At 40.7% G+C, this 20,763-nt stretch overlaps 1 protein-coding gene across 1 annotated transcript in view; it reads right to left on the bottom strand.

Moving 5' to 3' along the window:
- Window positions 1-194: 194 nt before the first annotated feature.
- The window catches only part of LOC123513293 (mediator of DNA damage checkpoint protein 1-like), a 94,223-nt gene continuing 73,654 nt past the window's right edge, over window positions 195-20,763 (bottom strand). Inside the window, exons 11-12 of the mRNA XM_045270375.1 lie at window positions 9,615-9,770; window positions 195-646 (exon numbers count right to left, since the gene is read on the bottom strand). Of these exons, the coding sequence (XP_045126310.1) occupies window positions 444-646; window positions 9,615-9,770 (359 nt within the window). The 3' untranslated portion in view covers window positions 195-443. The remainder of the gene's footprint in view (window positions 647-9,614; window positions 9,771-20,763) is intronic.

Below are 20,763 nucleotides of genomic sequence, written 5' to 3'. Positions count from 1 at the left end.
CCTCATTTGTTTCCCATTTATCCTCCAGTAAGGCTATTAGTTGGCTGGAGTTTTATGGAACCTGGCAGATCACATTAGTGTCTAACCATTGACAAATTTTTTGACTGACAAATTCAAGGCACCAGCTAACAGTGTGAGGATTACCAGTAATAATAACGATGGTAAATATTTTTGTAAAAAAACTACATATGCAATAATGTGCAATCATAATGTTTATTAATAGCTTAGGTCTATTAAATACAAATGACAATATTCCATAAATTCATCATGAAGAACACAAGACAATTGATGAAGTTATCATAAAGGAAAAAATGACAATGAGGATCCTTTATACTTACAAAGAATGATAAAATGTATTACTTACTCATAGTAAAATAGTTAGTCTTATCTTGAAGGTGGGGACACTACAAGAAAATAGTAGCACCATCAGCAGAAGCTGAGGCTTAATTAAGCACAAAATCCTCTAAAAGTAATTCGTGCCTTAATAGACCAGTCAAGATGAATTCAACTCCAAGGATTGGTATTCCCAAGGATTTGAATGAGGGCCACAGATGCTTGTCTTCTAGACAGGATATTATCCGGATCTGTGGAGCATACTTTCTTGGTGGAGCAGGAAGGTAATCTCCTCCTGCACATTCTACAATGTCTGCAAACAAAGGAAAGGGTGAATCAAGTCATTAACCTTCTTAAGAGATGGTTGGTCAAATAAATATGGATACAGTATACAGCCAGTGAATGCTAATTTTGCACTGCAACAGTACAGACTACAGGCAACACCCGCTTAATGAACGTTCACACAACAAAATTTCACTACAACGAACATTTTCTTTTACTACCATCTGCTCATATAACGAACACCAAAGTTGCATTAACAAAATTTTATCCAGGTAATTTTTTCGCAAGCCAACAGACTTTTGAATACACCAGCGCCTCTCGTGGACAAAACGTGCACCACTCACTCCCCCTAATTCAAAACAATGACAGCGTCAGCAACAGTTTGTCTTCCCTTGCTCTACATGCCATCAAAACGCCCTGCAATGTCACTTAGCATTACTAAGAAATCTCTTACTCTCGAAGTGAAGCTGGATATTATTCACAGACACAAGAGAGGTGAGAAAACTAATAGCATGGGGTGCCACCATGGCTTGACTCCATCTACTGTCTCTACTAGTTTCAAGTCAGAAGACTATTAAGAAGGCTGGTGAGACCATATCTTCCTTGCAAGCTAAAAGAACCATCTGAACTCGTGACTCTGCAATAAAATGGATAAAATGGAAAGCCTTCTGGAAATATGGTACACAAGTTTTGTATGTGATACAATGATGTGCCCTTTGTTTACATTCCACAGGTTGCCAGTTAGTGTCTTTCCCGTTTCACTCTCCCTCCCTTCATAAATTTAAGATCATAAACATTATAAAGTTATGTACATACATACATTAGAGTACATTATAATGACTTAAATTAAACTGCTTAAATGTTTAACTTTATAATTTTTACTTTCATTAAACCTTTTTTTTTTTTTTTTTTTTTTACGGTAAGTCCTATAGCACCTATAAGTACACTTGAAGAGTGTATAGGAAGAGCTGTTCAGCTTCCTCCCATTAGTGCAAGCAATTTTATTTATAGTGGTACCCATATTAGGGCCCATATCACCACCAAAGCTCATGTTGAGTGTAACCACCTAGAACCTGGGTATCATGGTGATATGTAGGTAACTTTAAACCAAATGACAAATGGCAAAGTGTTTTAAGGCTGTATGTGGCGGGATTCGAACCTACGCGTGGACATCTGCCCGATCCCACGCTCACCACCTTATCCACTATGCCACCGCTTCCCTAAATTTTACTGTATTATGATGCACCCTCACTTTGTTTACTCTCAATGGAAGTTCAAGTCAGGGGTTAAACTTGTTATGATTGGTTCGCTTAATGAAAATTCGCTTAACAAATGTTCTTTTAGGAATGTAACCCGTTCGTTAAGTCGGGGTTGCCTGTATTATGAGTGTGTGCTTTACTTAAGGTCTTCCAGCAGGTATAGAAAAATGGACTGGGACAAACTGACTAATTGGTATCTCAAGTACACCTCTCCACACTATGTCAATAGCATGAATGACCAGTACTGCATAGATCACTAGTATCAGTGTTCATTGTATCTTTGATGAGGCATGATTGGCTCTTCTCAGGGTGAAACATACTACCTATGTTCTGTTCATGTTGTGGTGTTTGTGATGTGAGGTAGGCAAGTTATGGTGATATCATTCAATCATAGGGCTTAATCCTAATGTCTGTGGCTTTCTTGGATTTTCACTTCTTCTATTAAGTATGAGGAAACACCACTGCATGTACAATATTCTCCTTTGTGACAAAAAGGCCCCAAAAATCGTACAGTGCCATTCCATCTGATTATCTATTTTCTGATGTTATTGTAGCTGGTACCTGAGAATCATACTATCAAACAATCAATCATATAGTGGACTTGGAGAAAAAAAAAATTCAAGACCATTATACAAGTGCCCCCTATAAACCATGCAAACATTGAATCATTATTTTAATGGGAAAATTGAAAACTGTCGACATATCAGAAATGCACAATTTTTTTATAGTTTTCAGCATTTTGGCTTTATTTACCCTGTTGTTGATAACACTTTCCCTGTGTTTTCAGCATAAACACTAATCACACTAAACAATGATATCAAAACACACTCTTAAATCTTCCAGAAGTTTACAGAGCACCCTGAAGTCCACTATAGTGGAGTTATTACATGACTCATTGCTTAAGGAAGCTCACAGTCAGGATACACATAACCCTCACAGATGGAACAATATTGATAAATAAACTGCTCATAGGACTTAAAACTTCATTTCACTAATGAAACATTTCTATAGTGTCTAGTAAAGGGTCATCAGAATGCTCTTCTAATATAAAGAGATCAGCCACTCTCTTGTGAGTGGGTATTTTTGTACCCCTTGTCGACTAACCCAAGAGAAGGAGGGGGGATGCAGGATGTTATGTATAAGCTCTCATGGAACTAAGTAGTGATGACACAGTAATCTCCTATACCATGACCTTCTCTGGCCCATGAACTAGAGAGGAAGCCACCACTTTCTCATGCTGCACTCATATTGCAATTTCAGTTTCAATAATAATTGAACTTTTTTGCGTCCCTATTGTAAACTTGAAACTCACAATCCTGGAGACAGTACTGCAAGTAAACATAGTTATGCTTAAAGCAATAAAACAAAATACATAAATTTAACACAAAAATAAAGCAATAAAACTAAGATATATAAAAATAACTTTTGTACCCACTCTTCATTATGCAAACAAAATCTAAAAACTTTATCAATGGGGCATGTCGATCAGACTCACTATCAAAACTAATAAAACTTACTTTATGTTATTTACTTGCAAAAAAACATTAAATCTTCCTCAACTTCTCTTAAAGCATATAATTATTTCCAAAACATATACAATAAAATTCCTGGGTATTATATACATTATACAGTGCTCGACAAGGAAGTACGAATGGGGCCGCCACTATTTGTACTTTCTTGTCCAAAATGGAAAGACCCTAGCAGTGGGGGGTAAGTGATATGGACAAGGAAGTACAAATGGACAAGTGGGAGGCACTAAGGGTAAAGTTTATGGTACATACTACCAATCATCCCTCAGTTGCCTTTAGCCTTAGTGGGGAGAATTTGTTTCCACGAGTGTTCCGACAATGCCACCTAGGCGGCCAGTGTTTTTTGCAGACAGAGGTGCTTTCTAGCCTTAATATGGGCAAGAACAAGTATTTATCACAAGAGACAATAGCCCAGATCATAGCTTTACATAAAGCCGGTCACCAAACAAAGGAAATAATAGAGCTGGTTGGAGTTGGCAAGACGTCTGTGTGCAAGTGGGTTGCCATTTTTAAGAAGGAAGGTGGCTGTGACACACTGGGTTACAAACCAAGGAAAAAGTACCCCAAAAAGACATCCCATCATGCTACTAATGTTATCAAGAGACAGTTAGTGCATAATCCCCGTGTTACTGTCAGGATCCCTCAAAGCGAAGGTGCCTCTGGCGTTTTGCCTCTGCCAGCTGGGGGGACCTGAGGAGGTATTATGCTGATTTGCCCTGGAATGATTACTGCTTCCATGTCAGAGACCCATCTCTTTGTGCTGAACGCATAACAGAGGTGATAGTGTCTGGCATGGAGGCGTACATTCCTCATTCTCTTTCTCAATCTAAACCTTCTAAACCTTGGTTTAACTCAGCCTGTTTTCATGCTATACATGATAGAGAGGTTGCCCACAAAAGGTACTTGAACCTTCCATTTCCTGAATCTCATGCAATTTATATCTCTGCCCGGAATCATGCCAAGTCTGTTCTTCAACTTGCCAAACACTCCTTCATAAATAGAAAATGTCAAAATCTTTCAAACTCAAACTTCCCTCGAGACTTCTGGCATCTAGCCAAAAACTGTTTCATGTCTACAATTAAAATTCTTCGTAATGATGTTTTCCATGCCCTCGCTGGCCTAAACCCTCGGAAGGCTTATGGACCTGATAGGGTCCCTCCTATTGTTCCCCAAAACTGTGCTTCCATGCTTGCACCTTGCCTGGCCAAACTCTTCCAACTTTGTCTATCGACTTCTACCTTTCCTTCCTGCTGGAAGTTCGCCTACATTCAGCCTGTTCCTAAAAAGGGTGACTGTTCTAATCCCTCAAACTACCATCCTATAGCTTTAATCTCTTGCTTGTCTAAAGTTTTTTAATCTATCCTGAATAGGAAGATTCTCAAACATCTATCACTTCACAATCTTCTGTCTGATCGCCAGTATGGCTTCCGTCAAGGTCGCTCTACTGGTGATCTTCTGGCTTTTTTTACTGAGTCTTGGTCATCCTCTTTTAGAGATTTCGGTGAAACTTTTGCTGTAGCATTAAACATCAAAAGCTTTTGATAGAGTCTGGCATAAAGCTTTGATTTCAAAACTGCCCTCTTACGGCTTCTATCCTTCTCTCTGCAACTTTATCTCATGTTTCCTTTCCGACTGCTCTATTGCTGCTGTAGTAGATGGCTACTGTTCTTTTCCTAAATTTATTAATAGTGGTGTTCCTCAGGGTTCTGTCCTGTGGTCTGTTTTTACCTTCTTCGTCTGTCCCTAGTCTCACACTCTCTTCCACTTCAGCAAACAAACCATCTTCTTCTGAGATCTTGTTCAATAAATTCTTAACCTTGTCACTTTCCTTCTCCCTCCTTTCCTGCCAATTTCTATTTGTTTCCTCTCCTAGACCAATTATTATATATTTTTTTCTTTTCATCAATATCTTTTACCACATTTTCATTATGTTACAGCACCTTAAGAACCTCACTCTGTGCAATCATTTTTCTTTCCTCATCTTGCTTTTTCATTATCTCCCTAAAGATCACTTGAACTTCCTCATTTTCCTTTTTCACTTCCTTTATTCTAGTATCAATTAAATTTAGACACTCCTTCTTACCTCCTACATCACCTTCGTTCATTTTTTTCCAATTCTATCATTTTCACTTTCAACTCATCACATTGTTTCTTTAGGTGATGATTCTCCTTTTCCATTTCAACTTTCTCTTTCAACAGGTCGTGGTTTTCCTTTGTCAAAAGATAGATTTCCTTTCTAAATGTGTCATTCTCTTGTAAAACTCTGTCAAGCTTCTCCACGATTTTACCCCACTTACCCTTCAGAGCTTGTACTCTTGTATCCATATCCATGTCCATGTCCATGTGTATGTATTTATGTGTCTATCTGTGTATCTGGGTTTATCTATTCCAATACTTAACATCATACATTAACCATGGGTTTTGTGATCCACTTATATACACGTTTTGTATGTAGGTATGCATGATATAATACTTATACATATGTAAACATGCATACACATAACCACATATATTTGTTAGTACATATTTGTGTGTTAGTATATGAAATATGAATTTATATGTGTATGCAAGTGTGTACCTATGTGTGTTTATCTGTGATTTGCTTTATTGACATTTTTTACATCATATATTATTCATTTACTGTTTCATTCGGGTTTCATGACAATGAAGTTTCTATCAAATATTGTATTATCTTATTACTGTTATTACTCTTACTATTATTACAATTAATATTATTATTATTATTATTATTATTATTATTACTATTGTTATTATTACATTTTTTCTTACTTTGATTATGATCTTAATTATCATTATAAATAATCATTATTGTTATTATTACTATTACTACTACTATTATTATTATTATTATTATTTTTATCATTATTATTATACTTTTTCTTGCTTTAAGATCTTAATTATCATTATAAATATTGTTTTTCCATTTTCATTAACTCTATCACTATCAGTTATTTATAGTACATATTATATTGAATTTGCTTCATAAAGGCAAGCTGCAGAAATAACTTTATATAATAATTTGACTTCAAAAAGGGGTTCAAAATGCTTCACTGAACAACCCTGATGTTTTGGGGTCGTTACATCAAGACATTTATGGTTGAAACAAGAGAGAAGTGCGACCTGGGGCCAATTATGGTCCCCTTCCCAGATGGGGACTCCAAGGCTGATATCAGAGTTGCCATTTTTTAAATTCTAAGTGAGGGGTGTGTGTATGTATTAGGTGCATGTAATTTTGTGTGAAGGAGAGTTGTCTTTAGAGGCTAGGTTGTGACTAATCCCTTGGGTTGTGACACATAAAGGGAGACATTCAGGAAGTTAACAACTAGCTTTAATAGTAACTTCACAGCATCCCATGAGCTGGTTCAGATTAGAACAAGTGCTATTAGACCTTGCTGGGAGTAAATTATTGCATTGGCAGGTGTCTACCACCTCCTTTCAAAAGTAATATCAAAACTGCCAACCTATTCAACTTACAGTATTTATTGTTTTCATGCATATTTTTATTGAGTTATCATGTCTCTACCTCAGTGCTGGTGACCAAGACATCTTACAAACCAGAACTTGGGTCACCTCAACCAGCTAATTTCTTGTTCTTATTAGAAATTCTAAATCTTTTAGCAATATTTTTCATTATTCACTCTACACCATTCTGCATCTAACTAACATTCCACATCTACACCCCCCCCCTCTTACCTATACTGAATTCTTCGTCCATGATTGACGTCTGTTCCTAACAACTTCCCAAAAAGATGGGCCATACCATAACGGTCTCTGGTATTCTTTCCTTGTAAGCTCTCTCTCTCTCTCTCTCTCTCTCTCTCTCTCTCTCTCTCTCTCTCTCTCTCTCTTTCTTGGAAATTACCTTGCTGGAGTTTTTAGTTGGATATCTCTTTGCCTTGCATACATATGGTGATTTATGGAGGTTTCAGTATACTTTATGTAATTAGAATTAAAATTCTATGATGAACTATGATTTTTTATACAAACATCACAGTCTGTGCGAAAAGTTACCGCGCCAATAGTTTTTCGCTACACATTTCACGCCAGATCCCCCAAAAAACATACAAATTCTAACTCTACCAAATACTCAGTATTTTGCTGCATTTCCTTTTTTCTTAACCACCCCTTTGAGACATTTTGGGACTATATCAGCTAAATTTTTAAATGTTTCAGGCTTGAAGTCTGCCCAACAATTGTGAAGCTCTTTTTTCAGCTTGGAGAGTGTGAAGGTGTCACGGCCTTGTAATTTGGCCTCAACTTTTTTTTTTTTTTTTTTTTTTTTTTTTTTTTTTTTACGGTAAGGCCTATAGCGCCAGTAGGCACACTTGAAGAGTGTATAGGAAGCGCTGTTCAGCTTCCGCCCATTAGTGGCGCAGGCAATTTTATTTATAGTGGTACCCATATTAGGGCCCATATCACCGCTCAAGCTCATCTTGAGTGTAACCACCTAGAACCTGGGTATCATGGTGATATGTAGGTAACTTTAAACCACTCAACAAATGGCAAAGTGTTTTAATGCTGTACGTGGTGGGATTCGAACCTACGCGTGGACGTCTGCCCGATCCCACGCTCACCACCTTATCCACTATGCCACCGCCTCCTATAAATTCTCTATTGGAGAAATATCTGGTGAATTGCCAGGTCAGTCTTTTATAGTGTTAATTTCACAATTATCTAGCCATTCTTTGACAATTTTAGCAGTATGAGCTGGTGCCCCATCCTGTTGGAAAATTTCACCTTTGGTTTTCTCAAATGATGACTCAAGATAATTTCTTTAGTAATAATAGTGTTTTTAGGAAACAAAACAAGATCACCAAGACCAATGAAACCAAAACATCCCCAAACCATTAATCTCTGAGGGTGTTTGGTGTTTTTTTGAGTGTAGTGGGGTATCATCAGGATCATAGCCTGGGCACCTGTACACTCTGTTAGATGCTGTACCACTAGCACAGAAAGTGCTCTCTCTCATCAGACCACAGTGCTGTACACCATTTCTCTAAGGTCCTTGATATTTCTTTGCAAACTGGATCCTTTTCTTTCTCTGTGAGTCATTTATAAGTGTTTTTTTTTCTTTGCCCGGTAACTGCAGTACCCAAGGTCACGCCGCAACGTATCATGGACAGTATGGAGAAAGACACCAGCTAATACATCAGGATTCCCTTCCTTAATTTGGAGTCTTGTAATTCTGGGATTGACCTCTAGCTGCCTCCTGAGAAGTGTTCCTGTCCTCTCAGGTACGTTATGTGGCCTACCAAGTGGCTTTTGTGGGAGTGGTAAATTTTTGCCCCCACCAGCATTGAATTTTAGTATGAGCTCCTGCACAGTACAGAGTTTCAGGCCTTTTTGAATGCAGACTTCTTTGTTGCTAATACCTGCTTTATGGAGATCAATGATAGCTTGAATAGTTTTCTCGTCAGTGCGCTTTCCACCCATGTCTATTAAGCTGTGATGCATAAGAAAAGAAGTGCAATATTAGAGTGGAAAGCAGGAAAAAGTAAACAAGGCAGTACCAAACATCTTCTTCCTAGGACAACTGAGAGTGGCCTGAGCAGCGTCTCTCAGCAGCGTGAGGGTGGAGAGGAGTGTACCTCACTGTCAGACATTGGCTTTGTTGCAACAAAAGAAATACAGTCAACTTGTAAAGTCACAGTGCAGCTCCCTAGACACAATGACTTTTTGCACAGACTGTAGCTTCAATCTGACCATAAATGATAATAATATTTGCATATGATAACATTAAAAGCAACAAAACACTGTTCCAATAATCCTTTTTGAAATGAGAAAAATAAATAAATAACAAAATGCAAATGCTAAATCTTAAACAATAAAATAAATAAAAAGTATATAAAATAAATAAACAAATAAGAGAAATGTGATCCTTTATAGAATCTTTCTTTCTTTCTCCAGTCATTTATTAGTCTATTTCTACTCAGTACACATCAAAAACTATCTTTACTATGCTATATCACATAACAGAGAGCAACCTATATTCAATAAACTGGAAAATGTGAGTTAGGAATAAATTTAATTGATATAGATGGAAATGCATACTGGATTTCTATCTCACATATCTCAGGACTCCCACTAAGCTACTGATCATATAACACTCGAGGTCTGGGACTATTCTTTTGATGGAGAAAGAGACGTAGCTCAGTCTGGTTGTAGTCATAAAATAAAGGACATCTGTTACCTCTCATTTGGCATGGTGGTGGCTGCACTGATGGTGTGGCATAGATAGACAAACCCTCAAACAGCAAGAAGTTGGATGCAGATTTAATGGTATCCTCTAAACAAAACCCATACTTTTCTTCAGCTTCACGATCTTTAAGGAGGAACTGCCATGGATCTGTAAAAAAGAATAATATACTTTGGTAAAAAAAAATTATCCTTAGAAAAACAATTTTTTTTGGTACATTACCTTGTTGCTTTCAAAGGTAGACTGTTAGTGGGCTATGACACACAGCAAACTATCTATATAGCTTCTAGAATTGTGAATGAAGGCTGTCTCATACTGGAGGCGAGACATGCCATGCACACGGTGCAAAACTATGTGGCTTATAATCGCCTCAGTGTATTTTTAATAGGTGTGTTCACGCCAGATGCAAAGCTGTGGGGCACATACCCGCCACACTGCTCGCACCATTTCTAAGATCACCGAGCAAGCGATTTTTCCGGCCATAGCATCAATGATTCAAGCCCCCCCTTGGGACTCCTGCCTTTGTGCTCTCGTCTCCAAAGGCCCACATCTTTTTCTGACTACAGTGACCTGACTCCTCAACTCTCCCTCACTCACTCACTGTCCTTCACTGTGAATTCATAGGTTTCCTGTAGTTGATGTCTTGCTTTTTAATATCTTGTTCAATGAATGATAGAGCTTCAAAGAACTGAACTGGAGTCAGTCTGAAATACAGTAATTGCCTGTGTATCCGGATTATAGCAGCCAATGCCCTGGCAGATATGCAAAATATCCGGATACGCAAAATTTCCTCTCCCAACCCCTTATAAATTGAGAAAAAACATGTACATAACCCAAATGGGTAAGAAAACAATGAATGAAAGCACATTAAATGTATAATCTGGAACAAAAATGGTACATAAGCAGTACAAGGGGTGGCGAGATGTACACACAACAGTAAAGGCGGCGTCACACTAGTACTTTTCCGTCAACTTTCTTAAGACTGTCAACTTTTGTCGACACTTGTCGTCACACACAAGCTCGCTACCGCCTTTGTCACATTTGTCAACTGTAATCAAACATGGCAGCCCCTTCACCCCCAGTAAGTCGTTGTTATTTTGGGTCTTTATTTCTCTATGAAAAATACTTCAAACAGCTTTGTCCACTCATATACAACAGAGCAGCTCATCTTGGCCAGTTGGTACGGGTAACTCTCAATTTACGCGATAGGTGCGTTCCAAGAAGCATCGCGTGTATCAAAATTCACATAAAACAAACATGCAATTCTCATAAGAAACAATAGATAATAGGGGGGATGCGGGATGTGGTCCAAAAAGAATTTGTACAATATACTCTATTTATTTGGCTAAATTAACATGTTTTTATTATTTACCATTCTAAATACTAGAAGTGTATCTAAAGTAAACGGAAAAGCAAGAAATAATAAGAGAAAGCAAAAATTAATAAGAGAAAACAAAATAAAGAATATGTAAACAAAACACTCATTGTGTTACTGCCTTCACCACTCACACCACAGTCAGTCACCATCTTCCTCTGAGCTTTACCACTTTATAAAAAAATACACTTATCAAAAATAATCCCACATGCAGAAGAAGATGAAAGACGTTTTGGGGCCATCTTGGTGAATTATAGGCAGATTGAAGAAATTCCGTCTGTACTCAGTGCTGGCAGAATGCAAATGAGGCACGAGAAGAGCAGGAGCTGGATCCAAGAAACTTTAACGTCAGAGCAACCTCCTGCCACGAAATGGCATCCATGAACGCTTGGAGGGACGGTAACGAGGTTGCTATCAGGCTGCTCTCAGGTTGCTGGGAACACCACCTCTCGAGGTGGTGTTACTGTCTTACATATGCATTTATGTTCACAAGACAACATTTCTATTAGCTTTTTGCAAACCTTGCCCTCAAGAAAGGATTGTTTTGTAATGCATAAAGTGAAATCTGACATGGAATACCAAAAAATAAAGCAGAGATGAGATCGGCCACAGACGAGGTGGAGACTCGAGGCAACTCGGCCGCTTCTTCTTCTTCTTGTGACCCTTTTAGCTTGCATATTGCTTTCACCATGATATTTATGTTTCCACTCCTCTATTGCCTGCTATAATGGATATCATATCTTAGTATTCATATACGCTCATGCCATGAGGATAACCTCGACTCCATGGCACTGATTGATAGTGAATTACTAATGAATTACAAATGAAATACTGCGGTATTTCATTTGTAATTCACTATCACTCAATGGCACAGAGTCGAGCTTATCCTCATGGCGTGAGCGTATATGAATATTAAGATATGATATCCATTATAGCAGGCAATAGAGGAGTGGAAACATAAATATAGTGGTGAAAGCAAAACGCAAGCTAAAAGGGTCACAAGAAGAAGAAGAAGCAGCCGAGTCATCACGAGTCTCCGCCTTGTCTGTGGGCGATCTCATCTCTGCTTTATTTTTTAATATTCCATGTAAGATTTCACTTTATGCATTACAAAACAATCCTTTCTTGGAGGCAAGGTTTGTAAAAAGCTAATAGAAATGTTTTGTGAACATACTGTAAATACATATATGAGACAGTAACACCACCTCCAGAAACGGTGTTCCCAGCAACCTGAGAGCAGCCTGACAACAACCTCATTACCATCCCTCCAAGCATTCATGGATGCCATTTCACGGCAGGAGGTTGCCCTGACGTTGTTAAAGCTTCTTGGATCCAGCTCCTGCTCTTCTCGTGCCTCATTTGCAGTCTGCCAGCACTGAGTACAGACGGAATCTCTTCAATCTGCCTATAATTCACCAAGATGGCCCCAAAACGTCCTTCATTTTCTTCTGCATGTGGGGTTATTTTTGATAAGTGGATTTTTGATAAAGTGGTGAAGGCAGTGACACAGTGAGTGTTGTGTTTACGTATTCTTTGTTTTGTTGTTTTCTCTTATTAATTTTTGCTTTCTCTTATTATTTCTTGCTTTTCCCTTTACTTTAAATACACTTCTAGTATTTAGAATGGTAAATAATAAAAGCATGTTAATTTAGCCAAATAAATACAGTATATTGTACTAATTCTTTTGGACCACATCCCGCATCCCCTCCTATTATCTATTGTTTCTTATGAGAATTACATGTTTGTTTTACGCAAATTTTGATATAAGCGATGCCTCTTGGAACGCATCTATCACGTAAATCGAGTTACCTGTATATATATATATATATATATATATATATATATATATATATATATATATATATATATATATATATATACTCACATACAGGTGATCCTCGTGATTCAACTGTTCGCACTTCGAATTATCACCAATTCAAACTCAGTTAATTAATACCCAATCCTCAAGGTTCGACAGACTGACTTGCCAATTCAACATTCATATCTCGCGCGCCACCCACCCAGTCAAATCCGCCACCAGCCCGAGAGGCAGAAGTGTAAACCGACGCTACCCTGTGCCAAGGCTGCCACTCATAGGGAAAATCCCCTACAGTAGGTCATTTTAGACTAATGTAGAGAGTATGGGATGGCTATGGGGAAAATAGCAATTTGCAAGGGAAACTAGAGAATTTATTGACAATATGTAGGGGAATTTTTTTTTTTTTATTTCAAACACTAAATATTTGTCTGGACACCCATTACAGTTTATGAAATATGGATATATATATATATATATATATATATATATATATATATATATATATATATATATATATATATATATATATATATATATATATATATATATATATATATACAGGCAACCCCGTTTAACGAAGGTTCACATAACGAAATTTCGCTACAACAAAGGTTTCGTTTTACTACCATCTGCTCGTTTAATGAACACCAAACTCGCTTAACGAAGTTTCATCCAGGTATTTTTTTCCAAATTTGAAAGCCCCACCGTATCATGCAAGCTGACAGGCTTTTGAATACACCAGGAGCTGCTGGTACTAAGGCTTGCCTCAGGAGAAATCCTGAGACATCTGTAGAATAAGGATCAAGATCAAGCCTCTTGTGGACAACACAGGCGTTGCCGATACAAAGGCCTGACTCAGAAATTCTGCGTCACCTGTAGCATCAAGATCAAGATCAAGATCACGCGCACCACCCACTCCCCAATCAAAACATAACAGCGTCACCAGCAGCTCATCTTCCCTAGTTCAACTTACCACCAAAACGCCCTGCAATGTGGCCTAACGTTCCTAAGAAGACCAGGAAGTGTCTTACTCTTGCAGTGAAGCTGGGTATTATTCACAGACAAGAGAGGCCAGAAAACTAATAACATTGCTTGCCACCATCTTGACTCCATCTACTGTCTACTATTTTCAAGTCAGCAGACTCTATTAAGAAGGCTGGTGAGACCCCATGGAGGGTGATGGTAGTGGTGGGAGGGACAGCTGTCACCATGCCCTAAGGCGGGACAGCCAGTTTTTGTCCCTCCCCAGAGAAGTCAACCAAGGTTCTTATAATGGAAATTCAATTGAACCCATCCCTGGCCCTTCAAGAGCTGGGTTGACTAACGCTTATCTTCCCACACAGGATTTGCGCGCTGGTGCCATTCCTAAGGTGGGTCTGCAGACCAACCAACCTCATGGCCAGACTGTTGAGGTTAGTTTGGCCTCATCTACCAGAACTACTCACCATACCCTCCCTTGCAATGGTGTTTCTCAGGGGTACCATTCACTTTCCCAAGAGATGTCTGATGAGGTGAGCCATTTTATTGCTGTTCCTGGTAGCAGCAATCTGGTTCCAGGATCCTCAGCTTCCAGACTGATTGAACATCCCCAGTCCACTTATGAGGCAGATGAGGAAGATGAGGAGGAGGTGTCTACTCCTCAGGTGAGTGATCCTCCTTTTCTACAACTTATAGATAGAGTGAATAGTTCTCACCAGCTTCCAACTCCTGAAGCTCCTTCCTCTTCGATTCTCACGGGGGTTGAGCGAGCTCAAGGATCAGTTGAGACTCGCCGTCCCTCCTTGGCTATCCCTCGATCTCTTTTGGCCCAGGCTATACAAGAGGAAGCTCAAGGTAAGGCTCTGAAAGACCCTAGACTTAATATATTTCCTTTCCAGTTATCCAGAATTTGGAAGAAGGGTGCTTGTGAAATTTATTTACCCGAAGGGGCCTCTCAGGTCCCTCCTCTGGTTAATAAGGAGTTGGGTGGTCTTAGACAGGGGGAAACCAGATGATATCAGTTTCTACCCGTGTCTTAGCTCAGATGGAATCAGTGTGTGGTTCCATGACCGACATCGCCTCTTGGATAGACCAGGCGTTGGCCACTTGGGCTGGAGACCCTTCAGGCACACAGCAGGAAGTGTTGGCCTTTTTATCCTCTCTGGCCAGGGCCAACAGAGATTTTCTTCGCCCTGCAGAAGAACTACGTTGTCGGCTCCATATGTTACGGAGAAAGGCAACTGTGGATGCCTTGCCTGGTTCCTTTTCTGATGCGGATAAACACTAGCTTATGTCTTCTCCTTTTCTGATTTTCTCTTTGACCCGTCTGTGGTGGCCAAGGTGCAAAACACGGAACACTTGGCTTCCCAACAGCATGCTATCTCTTCTCTGGTTAGAAGCTTGATCTCTTCAGTTAGGGGATCAGCCAGGACACCCCGTGGAAACAGAGTAGAGGGCAGGTGAGGAGAAGGTCCCTTCTTAGACCCTTTCCATCAGCTCCTGTTACCAGATCCTTTCCCACAGGGGGGTCCTTTCACGCCTGGGGGGGCTTACACCAGAGGCTCCCGAAGCCGAGGCAGGTCGCGCTAGGGAAAACTCTGGCTCTCCGGTTCCTTTGGGTGCTTGCCTGCAGCGTCACTGGAGAGTGTGGATGGAGGTAGGGGCAGGGGAGTGGGTAGTGAAGACCCTGCGTTATGGGTATGTACTCCCTTTTCTTCGTACCCCTCCATTGGCTTTCAGGCCCATAGAGTTTACCACCTATGTAGAGGGGTCCGTTCGTCATACGGCCCTAGACCTAGAGGTTCAGGATATGTTGGACAAAGGGGCCATAAAGCCAGTGGTGGACAAGCTGGAAGGCTTTTATGCACGCCTGTTCCTGGTTCTAAAAGTAACAGGGGGTTGGAGACCGGTGTTCGATCTTTCGGCTCTGAACAAGTTTTTAAGAGTCAGCCCATTTCGAATGGAGACAGTGGCTTCAGTGTTGGAATCCATGAAAGTGGGGGATTGGATGGTCTCTCTAGATCTACGAGACGCATATTTCCAAATCCCAATACATTCTCGTTCTCGCAAGTTCCTGCGGTTTGTTTGGCGGGACAGTCTTCCAATTCAGGGTTCTGTGTTTTGGCCATTCCACCACTCCTCAGGTTTTTACCAAAATCATGGCTCCAATGTCCTCATGGGCGCATCAACATGGGATTTTTCTCCTCCGCTATCTGGACGACTGGCTGATCACAGGTTCGTCTCGACAGGAGTGCATGAGTGCCATCCAAGCTATTTCCCATTTGTGCGATCGACTGGGTATTCAGGTCAATCTATCCAAGTCAGACCTGGTGCCCAGCCAAAGGAAGCAGTACCTGGGCATGGTACTGGACTCCATGAGGGCTCGGAGTTTTCCTTCCCCAGAGTGGATCAGCTGGTTTCAGTCTGTGGCGCGGAGTTTACTTGAGAACAAAGCTCCCCCAGTGTTACTGTGGAGGTCACTCTTGGGTCACCTGGCATCCCTAGAGAGGCTGGTTCCAGGTGGCCGCCTTTGTTCCCGGTCCCTTCAGTGGTGCCTGAAGAGACACTGGAGAGCAGCTTCAGACCCACCCTGGTGGCAGGTTCCTCCATCTCACCAATGCCTTGCAGACCTCTTCTGGTGGATGGAGCCAGCTCATCTTCTCCAAGGAGCCCCCTTTGTGATGCCACCTCCAGAGATGACTCTGTTTTGCGATGCCTCTCTGCATGGGTGGGGTGCTCATGTGAGGGAGTCCCTTGTCTCAGGTCTCTGGTCTCTACAGAAGAGCCTTCACATCAATCACCTGGAGATGTTGGCTGTCTTCCGGGCCCTTCAGGCCTTGCAGCGGGACTTGTCGGGCACAGTAGTGAATCTTATGTCGGACAATACTACGGTGGTGGCTTACCTACGAAACTCAGGGGGCACTCGGTCCGAGTCTCTGTCTATTCTGACAGAGAGAGACTCGGACAATCGGGTATTGCTTTGCCCCAAGTTCGTGTCAGGACGGCGCAACGTGGTGGCAGATGTCCTCAGCCCCGAGTGTGGGGTCGGAATGGACCCTACACCCAGTCGTGAGCAAATGGGTCTTCCAGGCGTGGGGTGCACCTCAAATGGACCTGTTTGCTACGGCTTTAAATCACCAGCTGCCACTGTATGTGTCTCCACTTCCGGACCCGAACGCTTGGAAACAGGACGCGTTTGCCTTCCCCTGGGAGGGCTTGGATCTGTACGCCTTTCCCCCCTTCTCCCTGATTCGGCGGTTCTGGTTCGGATCAGAGAGACCTCGGAGTCCGTGTCTCTAATTGCCTCGGTGGCCTCAGGCAGACTGGTTCCCTCTGCTGCTGAGTCTATTAGTAGATCACCCGAGAGTGTTGCCTCAGTGGGACTCGCTGTTACGTCAGCCTCATCGACACCTTTTTCACAAATCTCCACCAACACTTCATCTTCACGCGTGGAGACTCTCCAGCGTCTCTTCCGAAAGAGAGGCTTTTCGCGAGAAGCTGCAGGGATCATGGCCTTGCCAGTCAGACAATCTTCGGCCAGGGTGTACCAGGCGAAATGGGCTATCTACTGTCGTTGGTGTGAGTCGAGGGGCTGTCATCCTCTCTCGGCCTCTGTGATAGACTTGGCGGACTTTTTTCTTTTCCTTTGGGGCACAAAGCATTTATCCTTACCGTCTATTAGGGGATGCCGCTCTGCTCTGGCCCTCATATTCCGACGGGCAGGCCTAAATATCTCTCTAAATTTGTCAGATTTGTTTCGGGAATTTCCCAAGTCGGCTCCTCCCCGCTCGCCACGCATTCCTGCGTGGGATTTATCTTTAGTTTTGAATTCTTTAACGAAGGCCCCCTATGAGCCCCTTCGTTTAGCTTCATTGCAGGATGTAACACTGAAAGCTTCATTTCTCTTAGCTTTGGCCTCTGCTCGTCGGGTTAGCGAACTCCATGGACTTTCAGCTGAGGTTCGTCACTCTAGGGGTTGGTCTTCGATGACTTTCTCTTTAGCCTCGGACTTTCTGGCTAGGAATCAAGTTCCAGGTGATGATTCTCAGTCAGAATTTTCTATTCCGGCCTTGGCTAGATCGGTCTGTTGGGGATTCTGAGAGTGATTGGCTTTTATGCCCAGTTTGGACTGCCCAGGAGTACCCGCGGAGGACCAGGGACTGTCGTCCTAGGTGCTCACGCTTGTTTGTGGCAGTTTCCGAATCTTGACGGGTGGTACATCCACACACAATTTCTTTTTGGATATGTCAGGTTATCCAACGCGCGCATCAGGATGTTTCAGAGGAAGACATGCGCTTGGTGAAAATCAATGCACATGAGGTTAGGGCAGTGGCTACAAGTGCCCTATTTAAGAAAATTAGGAGTATTCCGACCGTCCTACGAGCAGGGACCTGGAAATGTAGTTCTACATTTTGCTTCTTTTTTATCTACGGGATATAACTCATAGATATCTAGATACCTTTTCTTTGGGCCCTTTTGTGTCGGCTCTCAGGGTTATTGACTCAGGTTGATTGGGTTCAGGCTACATAATTTCTATGTACTTTAGTAAGGGAGGCTTTGAGTTAGTTGACCTTCCTGGTGGGATGTTGGATGGACTGCTTCTTTTCCCTGTTACTTCCCCTTGGACATAGATGCCAGTGCTACACTTCCCAGGACTTGACCTCTTCATTTTAAGTATGCACAAGTGTGATTCTGTTTTTGTTTTTCGAATCTTTTCAGATTGGTTAAAGGAATAGTCATCCTCCCTCCTATACTTGGGAATCAGTTTTCAAGCAATAATTAATAATTATGGGTAATAGTATGTGTAGTAACAAATAGGATTTTTTAAGTAAAATCCATTTCCATCTACATACTTACCCATAATTATTAATTATAATTCATGTTCCCTCCCTCCCTCCCCTCTATGACCTTTTTAGAGTAGAAGCGTATGAATTGTGGGGGAAGGCTGACTGGTACCGAAAGGTTATAGAAAACGGTCCGTGCACCTTATTTTAGAGAACGGAAAGGGGAACTCAAGTTCTTTTCTTTCGTTGTTCTCTTGCGAGCTAATGGACATTATGTAACTTTGCTGTGAGGTTGGGGGGATTTGAGCAATAATTAATAATTATGGGTAAGTATGTAGATAAAAATGGATTTTACCTAAAAAAATCCTATATTAGTAGATTTCAACTGTAAAGAAGTGGACTGGGAAAATTATGAAACTGATATGGGGGAAGAAGCCTGGGGGAGAAAGATTCCTGAACCTAATGACAGATAATATGATGGACTAAAGAGTAAAGGAAAACACAAGATTCAGAGGAAACGACGAGCCAACGAGATTGGACCTAGTTTTTACAAGGGGTATACAAATGAACGATGATATAAGATATAAGTGCCCATTGGGAAAGAGTGACCATGTAATATTAGAAATGGATATAGAAGAGGGAAAGGAAGATAGAGACGATTCATACAAAGGAGACCGATTAAATTACAGAAAGGCTGATATTGAGAATCTCAAGAACTACTTTAAATATGTTAACTGGGAGGAGATGGAAAACTCAGAGACAGTGCAAGAGAAGTATAACTTATTTTTGGAAATATACAAAACAGGAGTCAGGGAATATGTCCCAAAATATAGACCTAAAGAAGAAGGAAAGAAAGATTGGTTTAATGTAAGGTGTGTTAGGGCAAAGGAGAAAAGAGATGGAGCATGGAAAAGGTGGAGGAGAAATAGAAATCCAGTAAATAAGGAAAACTTCAAGGCAGCGAAATGAATATGTTAAGGTGAGGAAGGATGAGAAAAGAACTATGAAAAGGACATTGTCGAAAAATGTAAGGAGCAACCAAAATTGTTCTACAGATTCATAAATGGAAAAATTAGGCAAAAAGAAACAATAGAAAGGTTAAAAGGAGAGAATGGGATGGTGGAAGACCCAAAAGTATGGCAGAACTATTAAATAATAAATTCCAGGAGGTCTTTACTAAGGAATCCAAATTTGAAAGGCCACAGGGTAATAGAGAGACCATCTATATGAAAGAGATTAAAGTAACCAAGCTTGAAATAAAAGAGTTAATGAAGGAACTGGATGAAGAGAAGGCAATGGGACTGGATGAAGTCTCAGGCAGAATACTGAAAGAATGTAGGGAAGAACTAGCAAGTCCTATATACAACATCATAAAATGCTCAATAGAAAATGGAACAGTACCAGTAGAATGGAAAAGAGCTGAGGTGGTTCCCATATATAAGAGCGGAAGGAAGGAAGAACCTTTAAATTACAGACCAGTATCACTAACTAGTGTAATATGCAAGATGTGTGAAAGAATAATAAAGAAACAATGGATCGAGTTCCTTGAAGACAACAAATTAATATCAAATAGCCAATTTGGTTTTAGAAAAGACGGTCGTGTGTAACTAATTTATTGAGTTTCTATTCTAGAATAGTTGATAAGAGTACAAGAGAGAGGGATGGGTTGACTGTATTTATTTGGATTTAAAAAAGGCGTTTGACAAAGTGCCACATGCAAGATTACTGTGGAAGTTAGAGGAGAAGGGTGGCTTAAAAGGAAGCACATTGAGATGGATGGAAAATTATTTGAGGGGGAGAGAAATAAGGACGGTAGTTAAAGATATGAAGTCCAAGTGGAGAGCAGTAGAAAGCAGAGTGCCACAGGGGTCAGTATTGGCACCAATACTTTTCCTCATATATATTAACGACATGCCAGAAGGAGTGAACAGCTACATAAATCTGTTTGCAGATGATACGAAACTGTGCAGAGTTATAAAGCAAAAAGAGGATTGTGAAATACTGCAGGAAGACCTAAATAAGATCTAGTAATGGAGTAAAAGTGGGAAATGGAATTCAATGTGGACAAAAGCTATATCATGGAAATGGAAAAGAGTGAAAGACGACCCGAGGGAATCTATAAGATGGGAGATGGAGTAGAACTGGAGAAAGTCAAAAAGGAAAAGGACTTAGGAGTGACAATGGAAA

The sequence above is a fragment of the Portunus trituberculatus genome, chromosome 35, assembly GCF_017591435.1.
Source record: "Portunus trituberculatus isolate SZX2019 chromosome 35, ASM1759143v1, whole genome shotgun sequence".
In the NCBI taxonomy this organism is placed as follows: Eukaryota; Metazoa; Arthropoda; class Malacostraca; order Decapoda; family Portunidae; genus Portunus; species Portunus trituberculatus.
This window is presented reverse-complemented; position numbering and strand designations above follow the sequence as displayed.